The sequence below is a fragment of the Rana temporaria genome, chromosome 3 (genome assembly GCF_905171775.1).
Source record: "Rana temporaria chromosome 3, aRanTem1.1, whole genome shotgun sequence".
Classification (NCBI taxonomy): domain Eukaryota; kingdom Metazoa; phylum Chordata; class Amphibia; order Anura; family Ranidae; genus Rana; species Rana temporaria.
Window position 1 is genome coordinate 193,922,079 of NC_053491.1, and position 16,065 is coordinate 193,938,143.

At 42.6% G+C, this 16,065-nt stretch overlaps 1 protein-coding gene across 2 annotated transcripts in view; it reads left to right on the top strand.

Moving 5' to 3' along the window:
* Window positions 1-241: 241 nt before the first annotated feature.
* MDM1 (Mdm1 nuclear protein) overlaps window positions 242-16,065 on the top strand; it is a 72,623-nt gene continuing 56,799 nt past the window's right edge. Inside the window, exons 1-5 of one of the 2 annotated variants that reach the window (XM_040344042.1) lie at window positions 242-396; window positions 3,163-3,268; window positions 5,150-5,553; window positions 8,579-8,713; window positions 14,707-14,883. In XM_040344042.1, the coding sequence (XP_040199976.1) occupies window positions 379-396; window positions 3,163-3,268; window positions 5,150-5,553; window positions 8,579-8,713; window positions 14,707-14,883 (840 nt within the window). In that variant the 5' untranslated portion in view covers window positions 242-378. The remainder of the gene's footprint in view (window positions 397-3,162; window positions 3,269-5,149; window positions 5,554-8,578; window positions 8,714-14,706; window positions 14,884-16,065) is intronic. The other variant, XM_040344043.1, reaches the window with a different exon arrangement.

The window sequence follows — 16,065 nt, forward strand, 5'->3', positions numbered from 1 at the left end:
ATGGAGGAGAGCATTGTTTGTGCTGTGCTCTCCATAGGTTGTATCTGTCTGTGGGCTCTGCTATAGACACTGTGACCAGGTGATACGGTAATGGAAGCCTTCACCTCAGACATGAATACAGCAGCCAGGTGCCAGCAGTGCACACAGCTAATCCCCACAGCACGAGGAATAAACAAGCCTGCGCCCGCCGCCCTGGGGACTCCGGAAGGCCTTCTTTCATTGGTGAAGGAGCTGGCAGAGCCGTTAGCGCATGCGCAGTATGAATTGGACGCAAGCTGGGCTTTGCCAAGGTAACGGGCTCTGTTTACATCGTCCTGACAGCAGAGATCGAACCTTGTTGCAGCACAAAGGAAGTCCGAGGAAAAGAGAGTCCGCAGCATGCCCGTCCGATTCAAGGTGCCTCGAGCTGCAGCTGTGTGTTTTCTTGTAGCGGTGTGTTCTAATAGCAGAGTGATGGAGATAGGAGAAAGAGAGAGAGAGAGGAGGGGGGCTCCAGTAATGCACACTAGGACTTCTGGGGTTCCTTATTAGTTAAAATGGCTTCTCTCTTTTCTTCAAACAGGAGAAGCCTGTGTTTATCTTTTACCTGCAAACTTCCTTTCTTCTATAGGATAATACCTCAGCAGAAAAGGCAGTTAGAAGGGTGACATCCACAATAACGTTGAATTGAATTGTCAGATGTGTAGCTGTGTTTTGTGTGTCAGTGTCACATTGGTTGTAATATTTGTACACAGATCAGGAAGAATGTTGTACAAGTGTGAGAAAGTGAAAGTGAAAATATCTGTGATGTGTCCTTGTCTACCTGTGTAATTGTAGCATGTAGTGTAGGGTGACCAGACATCCCTAGTTTCAGGAGACAGTGCCCGGATTGAGGACACTGTCCCCGGACCAAGTCTGTCCCCGGATTGGATTTGAACAGGGGCTGGGGCAATTTCAAAAACAGTCAGTGCAGAATTAAAAGAAAAAAAAATCTGAATTACACAGTCCGGTGATCCTTCCCCCGCTGTAAGACACCAGAACAGCGCTTCCCTTAAAATCCCCGCGGCTGGCCCTTTCACACGGGGCAGATCAGTAATGATCCGTCTCCGTGTGTCCGTAAGCTCAGCGGGGATCGCTCCGTATGACAGGACGGTCCCCGCACACTTAATTTTTCTCAGCACGGCGTAGTGTTTTACGTCACCGCGTTTTGGCACGGTTGGATTTTTGACTGATGGTGTATAGGCAAGACTGATGAAAGTCAGCTTCATCGGATATCCGACAAAAAAATCCATCAGCCTAGATTCCATCAGATATCCGATCGTGTGTACGAGGCTTTAAAGTGGAACTAGACCCTTCAATCCTTTACAGCCAAGGAAGCTGCCATCTGTTTGATCTGAAATTGCCATGGTGCTGCGCATGTGATCAGCTATTACTTTGGCAGTAATCGTTGATGGCATGCCTTGAATGTAACTGTTTTGGTAAACAATTAAATTGATGGGATTAGTTCCATTTTTAATTGTTTATGTCAACCCTCTAACTACCACTTTTGCTGGATAGCTTCATCTGTAAAAGGAAGTTAAAAAATAACCGACAGGCAGGATAAACAGGTAATACAATTATGTTACAGGTGGGACTGGAGTGTTAATGCCAGTGATAGACTATTATACAGTATATGTCATTTTTTCCACTATAAATTAATGAGACAGTGATCTTTGGTCAAAAAAGAATTAACATATTTAACTACTTCATTACTGGACACTTAAACCCCCTTCGTGCCCAGACCAATTTTCAGCTTTCAGCGCTGATGCATTTTGAATGACAGTTGCGCGGTCATACAACCCTGTACCCAAATTAAATTTTTATAATTTTTTCCCCACAAATAGAGCTTTCTTCTGGTGGTATTTGATCATCTCTGCGATTTTTATTTTTTGCGCTATAAACATAAAAACACAGAAAATTTTGAAAAAAAAACACAATATTTTTTACTTTTTGTTATAATAATATCCAAAAAAAAAAAAAAAAAATTCCCTCAGTTTAGGCCGATACGTACTCTTCTACATATTTTTGTTAAAAAAAATCGCAATAAGCGTATATTGATTGGTTTGCGCAAAAGTTATAGCGCCTACAAAATAGGGGATAGATTTATGATTTTTTTTTTTTTTTTTACTAGTAATGGCGGCGATCTGCGATTTTTTTTCAGGCCTGCGATATTGCGGCGGACGTATCGGACACTTTTGACACAATTTTGGGACCATTCACATTTATACAGCGATCAGTGCTATAAAAATGCACTAATTACTGTATAAATGTGACTGGCAGTGAAGGGGTTAACACTAGGGGGTGAGGAAGGGGTTAAATGTGTATCCTGGGTATGTTCTAACTGTGTGGGGGGAGGGAACTGACTGGGGGAGGTGATCGATGCTGTGTCCTTATGTACAAGGGACACAGATCGGTCTCCTCTCTCCCTGACAGGACGTGGAGCTCTGTGTTTACACACAGAGCTCCACATCCCTGCTGTCACCGCCGATTGCGGGTAGCCGGCGGACATCGCAGCCGCCAGGCACACGCATCGGCTCCTGAGCGTCCAAAGACGTCCACTCGGCACTTAAGAGCCGCGCTGTGGACGTCTTTCGTCCATAGCGCGGATCCCAAGTGGTTAAAGTGGTAGTAAACCCTTATATATACCTAGTGAAGGGACTATCCTTAGGTGACACACTGAGATGAAACACATTCTCCTACAAGTTGTTCCTGTCTATTTTCAGTGTTATTTTCTCTACATCTGTTCAAAGTGCTGAATTTATAAGCTTGTCTGAGCGTTAAGAAAAAAAGGGGTGGAGAGCTGAGCTGAGCAGTGCTCAGTGAGGAGAGCTCAGAGCTGATTGGAGGGAAGGACACAGCTCACAGGAACAGAACTGAGGCTGTCAATAAGCTGGTCCCTCCCATGTCACCTTTTTTCTCTTGGTGTCAGGAAAACATGTCAGAAGTGATTCATGCTGATAGCAGAGGAACAAAGCTGCAGACAGAAATGACACTTAGTGCTTTTAACTGAGTCAAGTACACACTATAGAGGGATATGCTTTGTTCATAATTCATGTCTGAGCTTTACAACCACTTTAGGCATTTCTTTGCTATTTTTATTGGAATAAAATCTTACATTTCAATTGATGTTCTGTGTTTACCCAGGCCTCATCAGAATATGACAGGAACTTCAAGGGGAACACATCTTATGATGCAAGTGAAGGCGCCACCCAGATGTCCAGATGGGCCGGGGTCCCATCTGATGAGCTTGGTGAGAAAAAGTGCACTTGCAAATGATTCTTTCTAAAAAAGAATGAACTGGTATAGGTTGTAGATTGAAGGTGACAATGAAGTTATAGATGTTTATTTCATCACTTAGAAGCATTGATGAATATGTCATTGTCAGATCCAAAAGATCTTTGAACAGTCCTGTGGCTGACAGTATCATGTCTGTGAGGACTGGAAAATGACATAATTATGCATTTACCTGGTACTTAGACACCGTGGAGTTTGTCAAATCAAATAATAGAGAACAAACAACAGGAACACTGCATTAGACAGTAGCGTTAGATTTACATTATTTACTAGAAATATTCCAATAAATACATTTTAACCACTTGACCACCGGAAGATTTACCCCCCTTTATGACCAGGCCATTTTTAGCAATATGGCACTGCGTTACTTTAACTGACAATTGCGCAGTCCTTCAACACTGTACATAAATGAAAATGATGTCCTTGTTTTCACACTAATAGAAGCTTCTTTTGGTGGTATTTGATCACCTCTGCGGTTTTTATTTTTTGCGCTATAAACAAAAAAGACCGAAAAAAATCCCAATAAGCGTATATTGATTGGTTTGCGCAGATGCTATTTCTAGCGCTAAAGCACCTCAAATCCACCCCAGTGTGAAAGGGGTCTCAGACTGTGGGGTAATTATGCAAATTACCTACAAGAAGTCATCTCTGTTTAACCACTATAATACCACCCATAGTCATATGACGTCTGCAGATGGGATCTCCCATCCTGAGCAGGCGTCATATTACGTTCTCGGCTTCCCGGCGTTATAGGGGGCACGCCGGCAGCATCATCGAGGAGCCGATGTGTGTGTCCGGCGGCTACGATGCCCACCCGCGATCGTTCGTGACAGAGTGGGAAACGTGAATCTGTGTATGTAAAAACACACAGATCCACGTCCTGTCAGGGGAGAGGAGACAGATCCTGTGTTCCAAGTATATAGGAACACCAATCGGTCTCCTCCACTAGTCATTCCCACCCCCCCACAGTTAGAATCACTCCCTAGGTAACACATTTAACCCCTTGATCGACCCCTAGTGTTAACTCCTTCCCTGCTAGTGACATTTATACAGTAATCACTGCATATTTGCGTCTGATCTGTCCACCGCAATGTCACAGTCACAATAAAAATCGCAGATCACTGCCATTACTAGTAAAATAAATTATAATAAAAATGCCATAAATCAATAACCTATTTTGTAGGCGCTATAACTTTTGTGAAAACCAATCAATATACACTTAATGTGATTTTTTTGGTTTACCAAAAATATGTAAAAGAATACATATCGGCTTACACTGAGAAAAAAATGTATTTTAAGAAAAAAATTGGGATATTCATTACAGCAAAAAGTAAAAAATATATATTTTTATTTTATTTTATTTATGGAGAAAAAAAAAACACTGCAGAGGTGATCAAATACCACCAAACGAAAGCTCTATTTGGGTACAGTGTTGCATGACTGCGCAATTGTCATTCAAACTGTTGCAGCGCTGAAAGCTGAAAATTGGCCTGGGCAGGAAGGGGGTGAAAATGCCCTGTATTGAAGTGGTTTCACACTCATTTTAGCAGCTCTTTACCGTTGTTTTACCTGCGTTTTTTGGCCGTTAGCGGGGCGCTTTTAACTCCCGCTAGCGGCCGAAGAAAGGGTTAGAACCACCCGTGTTGCGGTGCTTTTAAAGCGCTGCCCATGCATTCCAAGGCTAAAACGCCTTCAGTGCGTAAGTTTCCGAAATAAGCCTAAAAGGTAGCAGTCACTAACCTCTGAAGTTGAAGCCACCGCTGAGCAAAAATATATATATATATTTATATTTGCTGTTTGCATTGTTCACTAATGATTTGTTCTCTTAACTTTAAAGGGATCACTAAAGAGCCAAGCTTTTCTTCAAAACGAAAAGTTCCATATTACCACCCACAGATTTCAAAATCATTTCAATGGAAGGAAAATGATGACTATGCAGCAGACAGTATGAAGATAGATCGAGGTATTGGAGAGGACTTCGTCGATAAAGAGAAAATCCTTACACCGGATGCACCAAGGTCAAAGACGAGAGCTAGGTCCAAGTCAGCAGTGCCTAGAATAGAGACTGATAATGGGCACTCAGCAGCTCCCAGAATGCAGGCAGCTGAAGGCCACTCAAAGGTGGTGGTAACACAGCTTGCCAAGGGTAGTTCACCTGCAGTAGAAATAAAAAATAATCAAGATGACTCTAAAAATGCGCCAGTGCCGAAGATATCAATTCATCGCAAGGAAGCAAATGGGGTAAGCATACCTTGTTGTTACCAAACAGATTATGACTATAAAAGCACTAAATAATGTTGAACATGATAAATCCACAACCAAAAAAAGTGTAAAATTAAACATAATGGGGTTGATGTACTAAAACTGAAGCTTGCAAAATCTGGTGCAGCTTTTTCAATTAATCTTTGACAAAAAAAAAACTGGAAGCTGATTGGTTTCTGTGCAGAGCTGCACCCGATTTTGCACTCTCCAGTTTTAGTACATCAACCCCAATATTTATAGAAGGTTGACTTTTTGCTTTGACAATGTGTACTCCTTTCCCAGGGTCTGATGTGCAGTATTGTCTTATGTCTGTTGTAATAACAGAGATCATAGCTGTTGAAAATATGGGCCTATACTTTTCAGCATGCTTATAGAGATTCCAGAATCCAGTGGTAATTTTATTCAGTTGTCATTATTTTACATAGATAGACTATTGAACCATTGCATTGGGATTATTTGTATCTTTTAAGCCTTGTTCACACCTACTGCAGTGACCAAAAATTGAACTTCCGCTTTTTCGAACCCTCCCCCTCTCCGGTGTCACATTTGGCACCTTTCAGGGGGAGGGGGGTGAAGATACCTGTCTAAGATAGGTATTTGCACCCACTTCCGGTAAAAAAAGTGCAGCAGACACGCCCCTACCCGCACCCCCCCCCCCTCCTGGGAAATACACTGTTCCCAGTAGAGAGCGGGAAACCAGTGACGGCGCGTCGCGCTACTTGCGCATGTGCAGTAGGTAACCGGGCAGTGAAGCCGCAAGGCTTCACTTCCCGATTCCCTCACGAGGATGGCGGTGGGTACAGCTGAGGGACGAGCGATTGCTCGTCATTATCTGCCGGCATTGCGGGCGCGCTGGACAGGTAAGTGTCCATATTTTAAAAGTCAGCAGCTGCAGTGTTTGTAGCTGCTCGCTTTAAATACCTCCCAACTTTTTAAGATGGGAATGAGGGACACCTATTAGCAAAAGTATGTAGTCATAGGACACACCCCCTGTCACGCCCCCTTAAAGGGGAATTATACAAAAAAAGATTAGTTAAACCCATAAGTTTCTATTTTTTAACACGTATTCCTTTATATTGGCTTTTGACATTTGCAAGTGCAACAATTTAGAAATTGGATGAAAGGTTTAGTACTGGGAAACACTTTTTGAAAGATAAAATGTGTATTTTATATGCAACTACATATAGCAGACCAAATTGAGGGACAAATGAGGAGGAAAGAGGGACAAAGGGACATTGCTTAAAATCAGGGACAGTTGGGAGCTATGGTTTTATTGCACTGGAGGAGTGCAGGTCACTCCAAGGACACAATGGAGTTGATTTATTTGCGAGTGCAAAATCTGGTGCATAGAAACCAATCAGCTTCCAGTTTTTTTTGTCAAAGCTTAAAAAGGTTGTAAAAAATAAAAAACCTGTAAGACAAAGTCATAGTCACATAGATAAAGCCGAGGAGTCACATGCTTTTCTTTAAAGTGGATCTTCAGTCATTTTTTCAACTTTCCATCTACTAAATCTTCTTCCCTTGTTGTTTTAAAGCGGAGGTTCACCCTAAAAATCATCTATATACCATTAGATCCAGCATACTGCTGACATCTACAGTATGCTGGTATTTTTTTTTTTCCGCTGTACTTACCGTCTTATAATTATTTTCATCCGGCTCCGAGTTCTCACTCCCACAGGGAGTAGGCATTCCTATGAAGAGGGGTAGATGATTGACGTGCGGGTAAGGCACGTCACGCGTTCCGAAAATAGACGAACTTGGACTCTGCATTATACGGCGCCTGCGCCTGCCGTGTAGAGCTGACTGCACAGGTGCCGTATAATGCCGAGTCCCAGATCGTCTATTTTCGGAACACGTGACTCGCCTTACCCGCACGTCAATCATCTACGCATCTTAATAGGAACGCCTACTCCCCGGGGCAGTGAGAACCCGGAAGCCGGGTGAAAAGAACTATAAGAAGGTATGTAGCGTGAAAAAAAAAAAAATACCAGCATACTGTAGATGTCAGCTGGATGTAACGGTATATTATTGTTTTAGGGTGAACCTCCGCTTTAATTTTGGATAGTAAAACATTTTTTTTCTGCCAGTAAATACCTTATATAGCCCACTTCCTGTTTTTTGTCTGGTAAAAAGCCTAGACTTATGACATCATGCACAGTTCTCTCTTTCACTCTCCTCAGAGTTTGCCAATAAGAGAGGGGGTTATAAGAGAGCCAATGTAAGCTGCAGAGCTAAAGGTGTGTTTGTGTAAATCCAGGAAGTGAACAGGCATCAGCTTCAGCTGCCCACAGTTAAAATGGCTGCAGCCAGACTCAGTGGAGGGAGATTTCTGCAGCATATTTGGCAAGTACAGAATCACAGTATATATATAAAATAATATACAAAGTGGTTGGAGAGAAGCTTAAAGGTTCACTAAAGGATTTTTTTTTTTAGCTAAATAGCTTCCTTTACCTTACTGCAGTCCTGGTTTCATGTCCTCATTGTTAGTTTTTGCTTTGATGTTGCTGTAATTCCTCTCCCTGGTTGTCTGTTTCCTGATAACCACAGTACTGGGAGATTTCTCACTGTGGTCACTAATCAATTACTGTGATTACTGTGTGTCTAAAACCCCTCAGCACCAATCCAGTTTCGTTTTACAATTCATCACTGCCCTCTATTGGCTCTCTGGCTCTGTACATCAGAGAACCAGGAAACAACAGCAAAAACGAAACTAAACTGCAGGCACATTATATGATTGGTTTTTATCTATTTTTAATCATTTTTAAAAGGAATCAGTTAACTATTATGTCTCTATATCCTGTAAACAGTCATTTCAGCTAAAAAAAAAATGTTTCCTTTGGTGACCCTTTAAGAATGTTTTTATTACATATTATGTGAGCAGATTGCAGTTTCTCTTTAAGATAATCAACAACATGTCATTTGTCTAGGGTGCTCATACCTTTAAATATAAAGTGTGTCCACTAAGTCATTTTTTTTCAAGTAAACATAAATACTTTATTTAAAGGTTCACAGAGTTCTGCAGAAGAAAGCTGGCATGAATGTTGCCCCATCACATCACCCTCTGAGGACATCTGAATATCAAAGGCAGTTCGAAAGAAAAGCCTGCACAGACAATTCTCCTTTGCTTGCAGCAGAGCAGGTATATGTTGGTAAATCACACACCTTAAATGTATTCATCTTTGACTTTATCCATTTATTGACAAATTATTAAGCATTTCTGGTCATGGAGAATGTTAATTTTTCTGTGAATACGATATAATATAAAATCCTGGTTTAGCTAAAAAGGAAGGGATTTCTTTACAAATTAGAACTCGAGGGACTGTCAGATTGCATGAAATCTGTGGAAATTCTGTCACTAAATCTCAAATGGGAATATTTACCTCTCTGGCTGCCGGTAATGTTGATCTCCTGTGCTCTGCAGTGCTAAGGACAAAGTAGTGATGCAGGTATCAGCAGGAGGACCTACATGAAATCACCAATTTTGGAAGTGTCCGTTACTGCAGACTTACCGTATTTATCGGTGTATAACACGCACCCCAATTTAAGAGGAAAGTTTCAGGAAAAAAAAGTTTTTTTCAAATAAACCACTTTGAAGCAAAATAATGGTTAGTGCCAATCAATGCAGCCTGATTAGTGTCCATCTGCAGCCTCAATGCAGCCTGATGCCCATCTGCAGCCTCAATGCAGCCTCTGTGCCCATCTGCAGCCTGATCTGCGGCCATCCAGTGCAGCCTGATGCCCATCTGCAGCCTCTGTGCCCATCTGCAGCCTAATCTGTGCCCATCCAATGAAAACAAAAAACTGCGCTACAACACAATAGTCTCAAGGCAGCAGCTAACGTGCGAAATACACAACAAACATAAAAAACAAAAAGCTGCGCCGATACAAGATATTAAATCAAACTCCTACTTAGAAAAACAGGGATTAGCAGGAAGTTCAAAATAGTCCATAAGCTCATAAGCAGAGGCTAAATGATGTAATTTCTCAACACTCGAAAACTTTGGTTCCATAAGATTTGAAATGATGGATCTGATCCTCCAATCACCCGGTGACATGCCCGGTTACTTACCATCTGGTAAGAGGCTCACTTTTACGGTGGAGGGACCTCACTATATGTATGCATGTCACCGGGTGATTGGAGGATCAGATCCATAATTTCAGTGCTAAGCAAATCTTATGGAACCAAAGTTTTCGAGTGTTGAGAAATTACATCATTTAGCCTCTGCTTATGAGCTTATGGACTATTTTGGACTTCCTGCTAATCCCTGTTTTTCTAAGTAGGGGTTTGATTTAATATCTTGTATTGGCGCAGCTTTTTGTTTTTTATTTTTGTGCCCATCCAATGCAGCCTGATGCCCATCTGCAGCCTCTGTGCCCATCTGCAGCCTGATCTGCGCCCATCCAATGCAGCTTCAATGCAGCCTCTGTGCCCATCTGCAGCCTGATCTACCCCCATCCAATGCAGCCTGATGCCTATCTGTAGCCTTACCATCTCTCATGCATTGCAGGAAATCAGGAGGGGGACGAGCGCCGCCGAAATCACAGAGCTATCATCTTCTGTTACCAGTACTCGGCTCACAGTCGGCAGTCACATAAACAGTCCCGCCTCCACCATCGCCATTGGACCAGCTATTGTGATTGACAGAACACTGGTCCAATGCCGGTGGCAGAGGCGGGACGTGTGTGTGAGGTCAGAGCCGAGTAAACAGGACATGACGGATATTCCGGCGGCGCTCGTCCCCCTCCTTCTCCTCCGATGTGCACTATCGGCGTATAACGCGCACCCGTGATTTCCCCCCTATTTTCAGGGGGAAAAAGTGTGTGTTATACGCCGATAAATACGGTACTTCTTTCTTTGTATATTCAACGGAGCAGTAAAGCCAAACCTGCAGATCACAGAAGTTCAGTTCGTTCTGCACTCCTGTGATTAGTTTTCAGCAGACAGTGGGCTGAAATCTGCTGTCTGCTGATGTCACAGAGCCAGTCCAGGCTCCATCTCATTCCCTAGTGTGGGCTTTTGTTCAGGGGGCGTTGCGAACCACTCCACCAATCAAATACCCCTTATGCCCATGGGATCTGAATTTAGTACTGTCAGTGTTGCAGAAGCAACCTTTTGAACCAATTCGCCAAATTCCGCTGATTCTTTTAAGCAGGAAACTGGCATTCTTGATTGCTATCTCTTCGGCTAGAAGAGTATCAATTAGCAGCGCTTTCTTGTAAAAAGCCTTATTTAATTTGTCATAAGGATAAAGTAGTATTACAACCCCATCCGGCCTTTTTACCTAAGGTGGTGTCGACTTTTCATTTAAATCAGAATATTATCTTGCCTTCTTTTTTTCCGGATCCGCAGATGGCGGAGGAAAGATTATTACACTCTCTAGATCTAGTGAGAGCTGTAAAGGTGTATCTGCAGGCAACCGCTCAGATACGCAAGACAGATATTTTGTTTATTTTGCCAGACGATCCTAAGAAGGGACAAGTGGCATTGAAATCCACGATCTCTAGGTGGATTCGACAAACGATTCTTCAAGCCTATGGTTTAAGGAACAGAACTCCTTTTTCTGTTAGGGCGCACTCTACCAGGGCGTTAAGTGCTTCATGGGCAGTGCACCACCAGGCTTCGGTGACTCAGATCTGTAAGGCTGCAACTTGGTCTTCGGTCCACACATTTTCCAAATTTTATCAAATAGATGTAAAAGGACAAGAGGATGCCGCCTTTGGGCGAAGTGTGCTGCAGGCTGCAGTATAGAGCTTCCTGTCCAGGGCGGTCTGCTTGATCTGTGTCTTCCCCCCTTCATATAGGGCATTGCTTTGGGACGTCCCATTAGGTAATGATTAATGGCTCTGTGTCCCGTGGTGTACGATAAAGAAAATAGGATTTTTATAACAGCTTACCTGCAAAATCCTTTTCTTGGAGTACACCACAGGACACAGAGGTCCCTCCCTTCTTAAAGAAACCTTATTTCTTTGCTACAAAACTGAGGTACTCCCCTGATGGGAGGGGCTATATGGAGGGGAACTGTCTCTGATTGGTTGTGCCAGTGTCCAATCACCTCTGGTGACCATACAACCCATTAGGTATTGATTAATGGCTCTGTGTCCCGTGGTGTACTCCAAGAAAAGGATTTTACAGGTAAGCTGTTATAAAAATACAATTTTTCCAGCAACAGGCTGTCATCACACAATTCCCGTCGGAAAATCTGATCGTGTGTATGAGGTTTAGAAACCGCATGGGACAGATGTAGCATCGGACCTAGGTAAGTATGATTGTGAAAAAATTCCCATAGATCACTTTTAGGCCCCGTAAACACGACCAAACATGTCTGCTGAAACTGGTCCGCGGACCAGTTTCAGCAGACATGTTCGGTCGTGTGTAGGCCCGAGCGGACAGGATTCCAGCATACATTTGCCCGCCGGGCCTTTTTCCAGCGGGCAAATATTTCTGGACTTGTTTTAAAACAGCCCGCTGAAATCCTGTCCGCTCGGACATGTTCGGTCGTCTGTACAGACCTACCGTAAATGTCCGAGCGCCCGCCATCCCTCGCATGCGTCGAATGACTTCGACGCATGCGTGGAAGCATTGAACTGGCAGGGCCGCCCACGTCGCCGCGCCATCGTCGCGGCGACGGCGCGGACACGCCCCGCATATTGTTTATGTGCGGATTTCTGTATGATGGTGAGTACAGCCACCATACAGAAATCCCCGGGCAGACATGTACGGTGAAAACGGTCCGGCGGACCGGTTTCATCGTACATGTATGCTCGTCTGTACAAGGCATTAAAGTTTTGCTTAGACCTACCCCCACTTGCTGAGCATCCCTATTGGCTGCCCATCTCAAAGGCCAATGGGGTGGAATTGAATCAAGCTTACTTTTTTACATTACTTCAGGTGCCTGTTTGTCTGTACTTACTGGTCATTTTGGCAGCCTGTTATCACTGAATGTAACATTTGCTTATGCATTTATGCATAATATGCTTAATTTGAATTTCCTAGGTGTGTGACAGGTTTACTGGGACTAACAAAAGCTTCTAATGATTGCTTCGTACACACGATCGGATATCTGATGGAATCTAATCCGATGGATTTTTTCGTTTTTCATCAGTCTTGCCTACACACCATCAGTCAAAAATCCGACTGTGCCAAAACATGGTGACGTAAAACACTACAACGTGCTGAGAGAAATGAAGTTCAATGCTTCCAAGCATGCGTCGACTTAATTCTGAGCATGTGTGAATTTTTGACCGATGGACTTCCACACAGACGATCATTTTTTTTTCTATCAGTTTTTTATCCATAGGAAAAATTTAAAACATGTTGTATTTTTTTTTTTACCAATGGAAAACAAACCGATGGGGCCCACACACAATTGGTTTGTCCGATGAAAACGGTCCATCGGTCTGTTTTCATCGGCCAAACCGATCGTGTGTACAGGGCTTAAGGGTTCATTCACACCATTTGTGTTGGGCTGCTTTGCCCAGTACAATCCCAACCAGGGCCATCTTTAATGTTGATTGGACCCTTTATGCAGTTTTGCTCTCCACCTGCTCTGAGACATACAATAAATATCAGCTAGACTTAAAATTAGTTTACTGTATCAGATCAGGCAGTGATTGCGATTGGTTGCCAGAGGTTACAGCATATCATTACCACTTACTGACTGGTTGCTAGAGGTTACAGCACACATTACGGCTCACTGATTAGTTGCTAGAGGTTACAGCACATGATTTCTTCTTGTTGATTGGTTGTTAGAGATTACTGTACAGTAATACTGCTCACTGATTGGTTGCTAGAGGTTACAGCACATCATCTCTTCACTGCAGAGGGGCATGATATACATATGAATGCTGCCTTTTTTACATATGAATGCCGCCAGCCTCCACTATTTACATATGAATCCTGCCACTGTTTACATATGAATGTTCCCATTATTTACATATGAATGATGTCAACACAGGGTCAACACTTAGTCTGCAGGTGAGTCACCTGTACACAACAATAGGGCAGAGCTTGGCAGCATTAGTAGCAGCATTTCACACTGAGATATCAGGACACAGCAGAGGACTAAAACTTCAAGGGACAAGGGAATTTAAACTGGGATAGTTGGCAAGTATGAGGCAGCTGCTTTGGGCCCCACAACAATCACAGGGCCCAGGGTAAGCTGCCCCTTTTGCCCTGCCTTAAAGACGGCCCTGATCCCAACGCAAAGACAAATACATTTCCCTTGTTTCCAGTGTTGTCAGTTCACATGGCTATGTTGCAGTGGTGTGCGCTGATTAAAATACTGCATGCAGTACTTTTCTTTAAAACATGTTGTGAGTCAGATGTTGGGGTTCATTTACTAAAACTGGAGAGTGCAGAATCTGGTGTAGCTGTGCATTGTAGCAAATCAGCTTCAAACATCAGCTTGTTCAATCAAGCTTTAAAAAACCTGGAAGCTGATCGGCTTCTCTGCAGAGTTGGACTAGATTTTGCAATCTTCACTGTTAGTAAATCAACCCATTGAATAGAACTTAATGAAATGTCACTTGTGACACATTTAAATAAGGTTCCAACAAAAAAAGGAAAAAGTAAACAGTGCAATTTGCTGGGAATGGCACACTGTCACTGTTTCCTACCAGTGCTGTGCAAGCAGTGTGGCTGCCGGAGTGACAGCCCTTACTTTAAAACAGAAATGATAGGCAAAACATTTGTGTATACATATAAAAAAATATTATAAATACCATTTTCCCCTTTTTTTATTAGTGATCACATAATCTCTGTTCTCAGCTGCATAAGGATCTTAGAGAGATGGGTGAGGAGAAGCTGCAGTACACTGGTCTTCCCAGTGAATGGCTGTGGAGGGGGGGGGACATTTCAGCACCGGTCAGATCATTGGAGGAGGGCAGACTGAGTTCCCAGCACGGCCAGAAATGCTCTCATGCCTAGCGTGGTAAGTTTTAATTGGAAAGCAGAGGTACTGACAAGAGCAGCAGGTATTGAATTCACACAAAAGAAGCAATAGAAAGAGAACAGGATACATTTTCATACAAGTACATGGTCCTTCTGGCACATATATGGAATATGAAATTCTGGGTTGACATATTATTTAACTAAAGCTATTTTTAAACAGTTGTGAATGTTTTCTCTTTCAGGTAATACACAACAAGAATCAATCAGTGCCACCATTTAAATTAAATCTCAACACACAGACAGAATATAATAGTCAGTTTAAAGGATCTCCACCTGCTAAAGGTCCAAAGTTAAGAAAAGACTGGGAAGACAAACATCACACAGAATATGACAAAGATCATCATTCTCCTAAAAGAAAGGTACTTTTTCTCTCAACCCTTAAAGGATTTAACCTTTAAAAAAAATAACAAATGCACATTTTTTGCAGGTAAAAAAAAATGTTGATTTATAAAAAAAAAAATATTAGGAGACTGTAAATCATTGCACCCGTGATCAGCAGATCACGGGTGCAATCTCAGGCTCCTCGTATGGGCAAGTGGCAAGTGGTTACTGAAGAACAGGAAGGATCAATGAACTACCTAGAGCGCTCATCAGCACCGTGGTAGTTCATTAAGAAATACAAGCAGTCAGCCGCAATGGTTGATGGTAGTTGTAGTTCTCCCATTCACAGAACTCTGTTTTTTTTTTATTGTGACAGCCGGTGCGGGGAGAAGGTCCCCGGCCCGCTGTCACTATTGGGGCCTGGGGTGTGGGCCTCTGCTGCATCAGTATCATGTTACATGTTACACCCTGGATATGGGTGTAGCATGTTATAGAATGTTAACTTATCCTTTAAGAAGATTTACACCCAACGGTGTGATTTACGGAGTAAAATCAATGAACATGTATGTGTTAGGATAATTCATTTCATTCTAGCAGTACTCTCTCCTAGTGCAGGTCATTAGAATCATATGCCAAGCACAGAAATATTGAGTAGAAACACCTAAAGTAAATTACTTCTATAGATGCGACCTCTTCAAGGCTCAGATATTGTGGAGGTGACCCCTTCCCTGTGCTTATGGTAGTTATCCCACTGTTCATGAGCAGTTGTATTATTTACAGCAGTATTAAACCCAAAAGAAAACAGTTATTATATTGCAGCTTACCAATTATTAGATGTGATATCTGTATTCGTTTTCTTTTTTGGGCTTTCTTTCCTTTATCTTCATCTGGTGATTCAGTAAGTCTGTTGTTTTTCACCAGAACAATCTCTCCTGCAAATGCATCAGTTGGAGTTTTGAGAAAAAACATTTACCCAGAATGGTGCGCCATTTTTTTTGGGGGGGGGGCGGCAAACAAAACAAAAGGCCACCACATCTTCCCAACTTGGTCAGTCCATCGGTTCCTCAGTCAAACCCCAGTTTGGCTTCAATTTGTTAGTGTATCTGAATCGGCTAGGACTTTTAACACTATTCCCCCCTCCCCCCGACTGACAATGCTGCTGTTAGTTGGTTTAGTTTAGTTTCATTTAGTTTTGTTTATTCATTTTCTAATGAATTCCA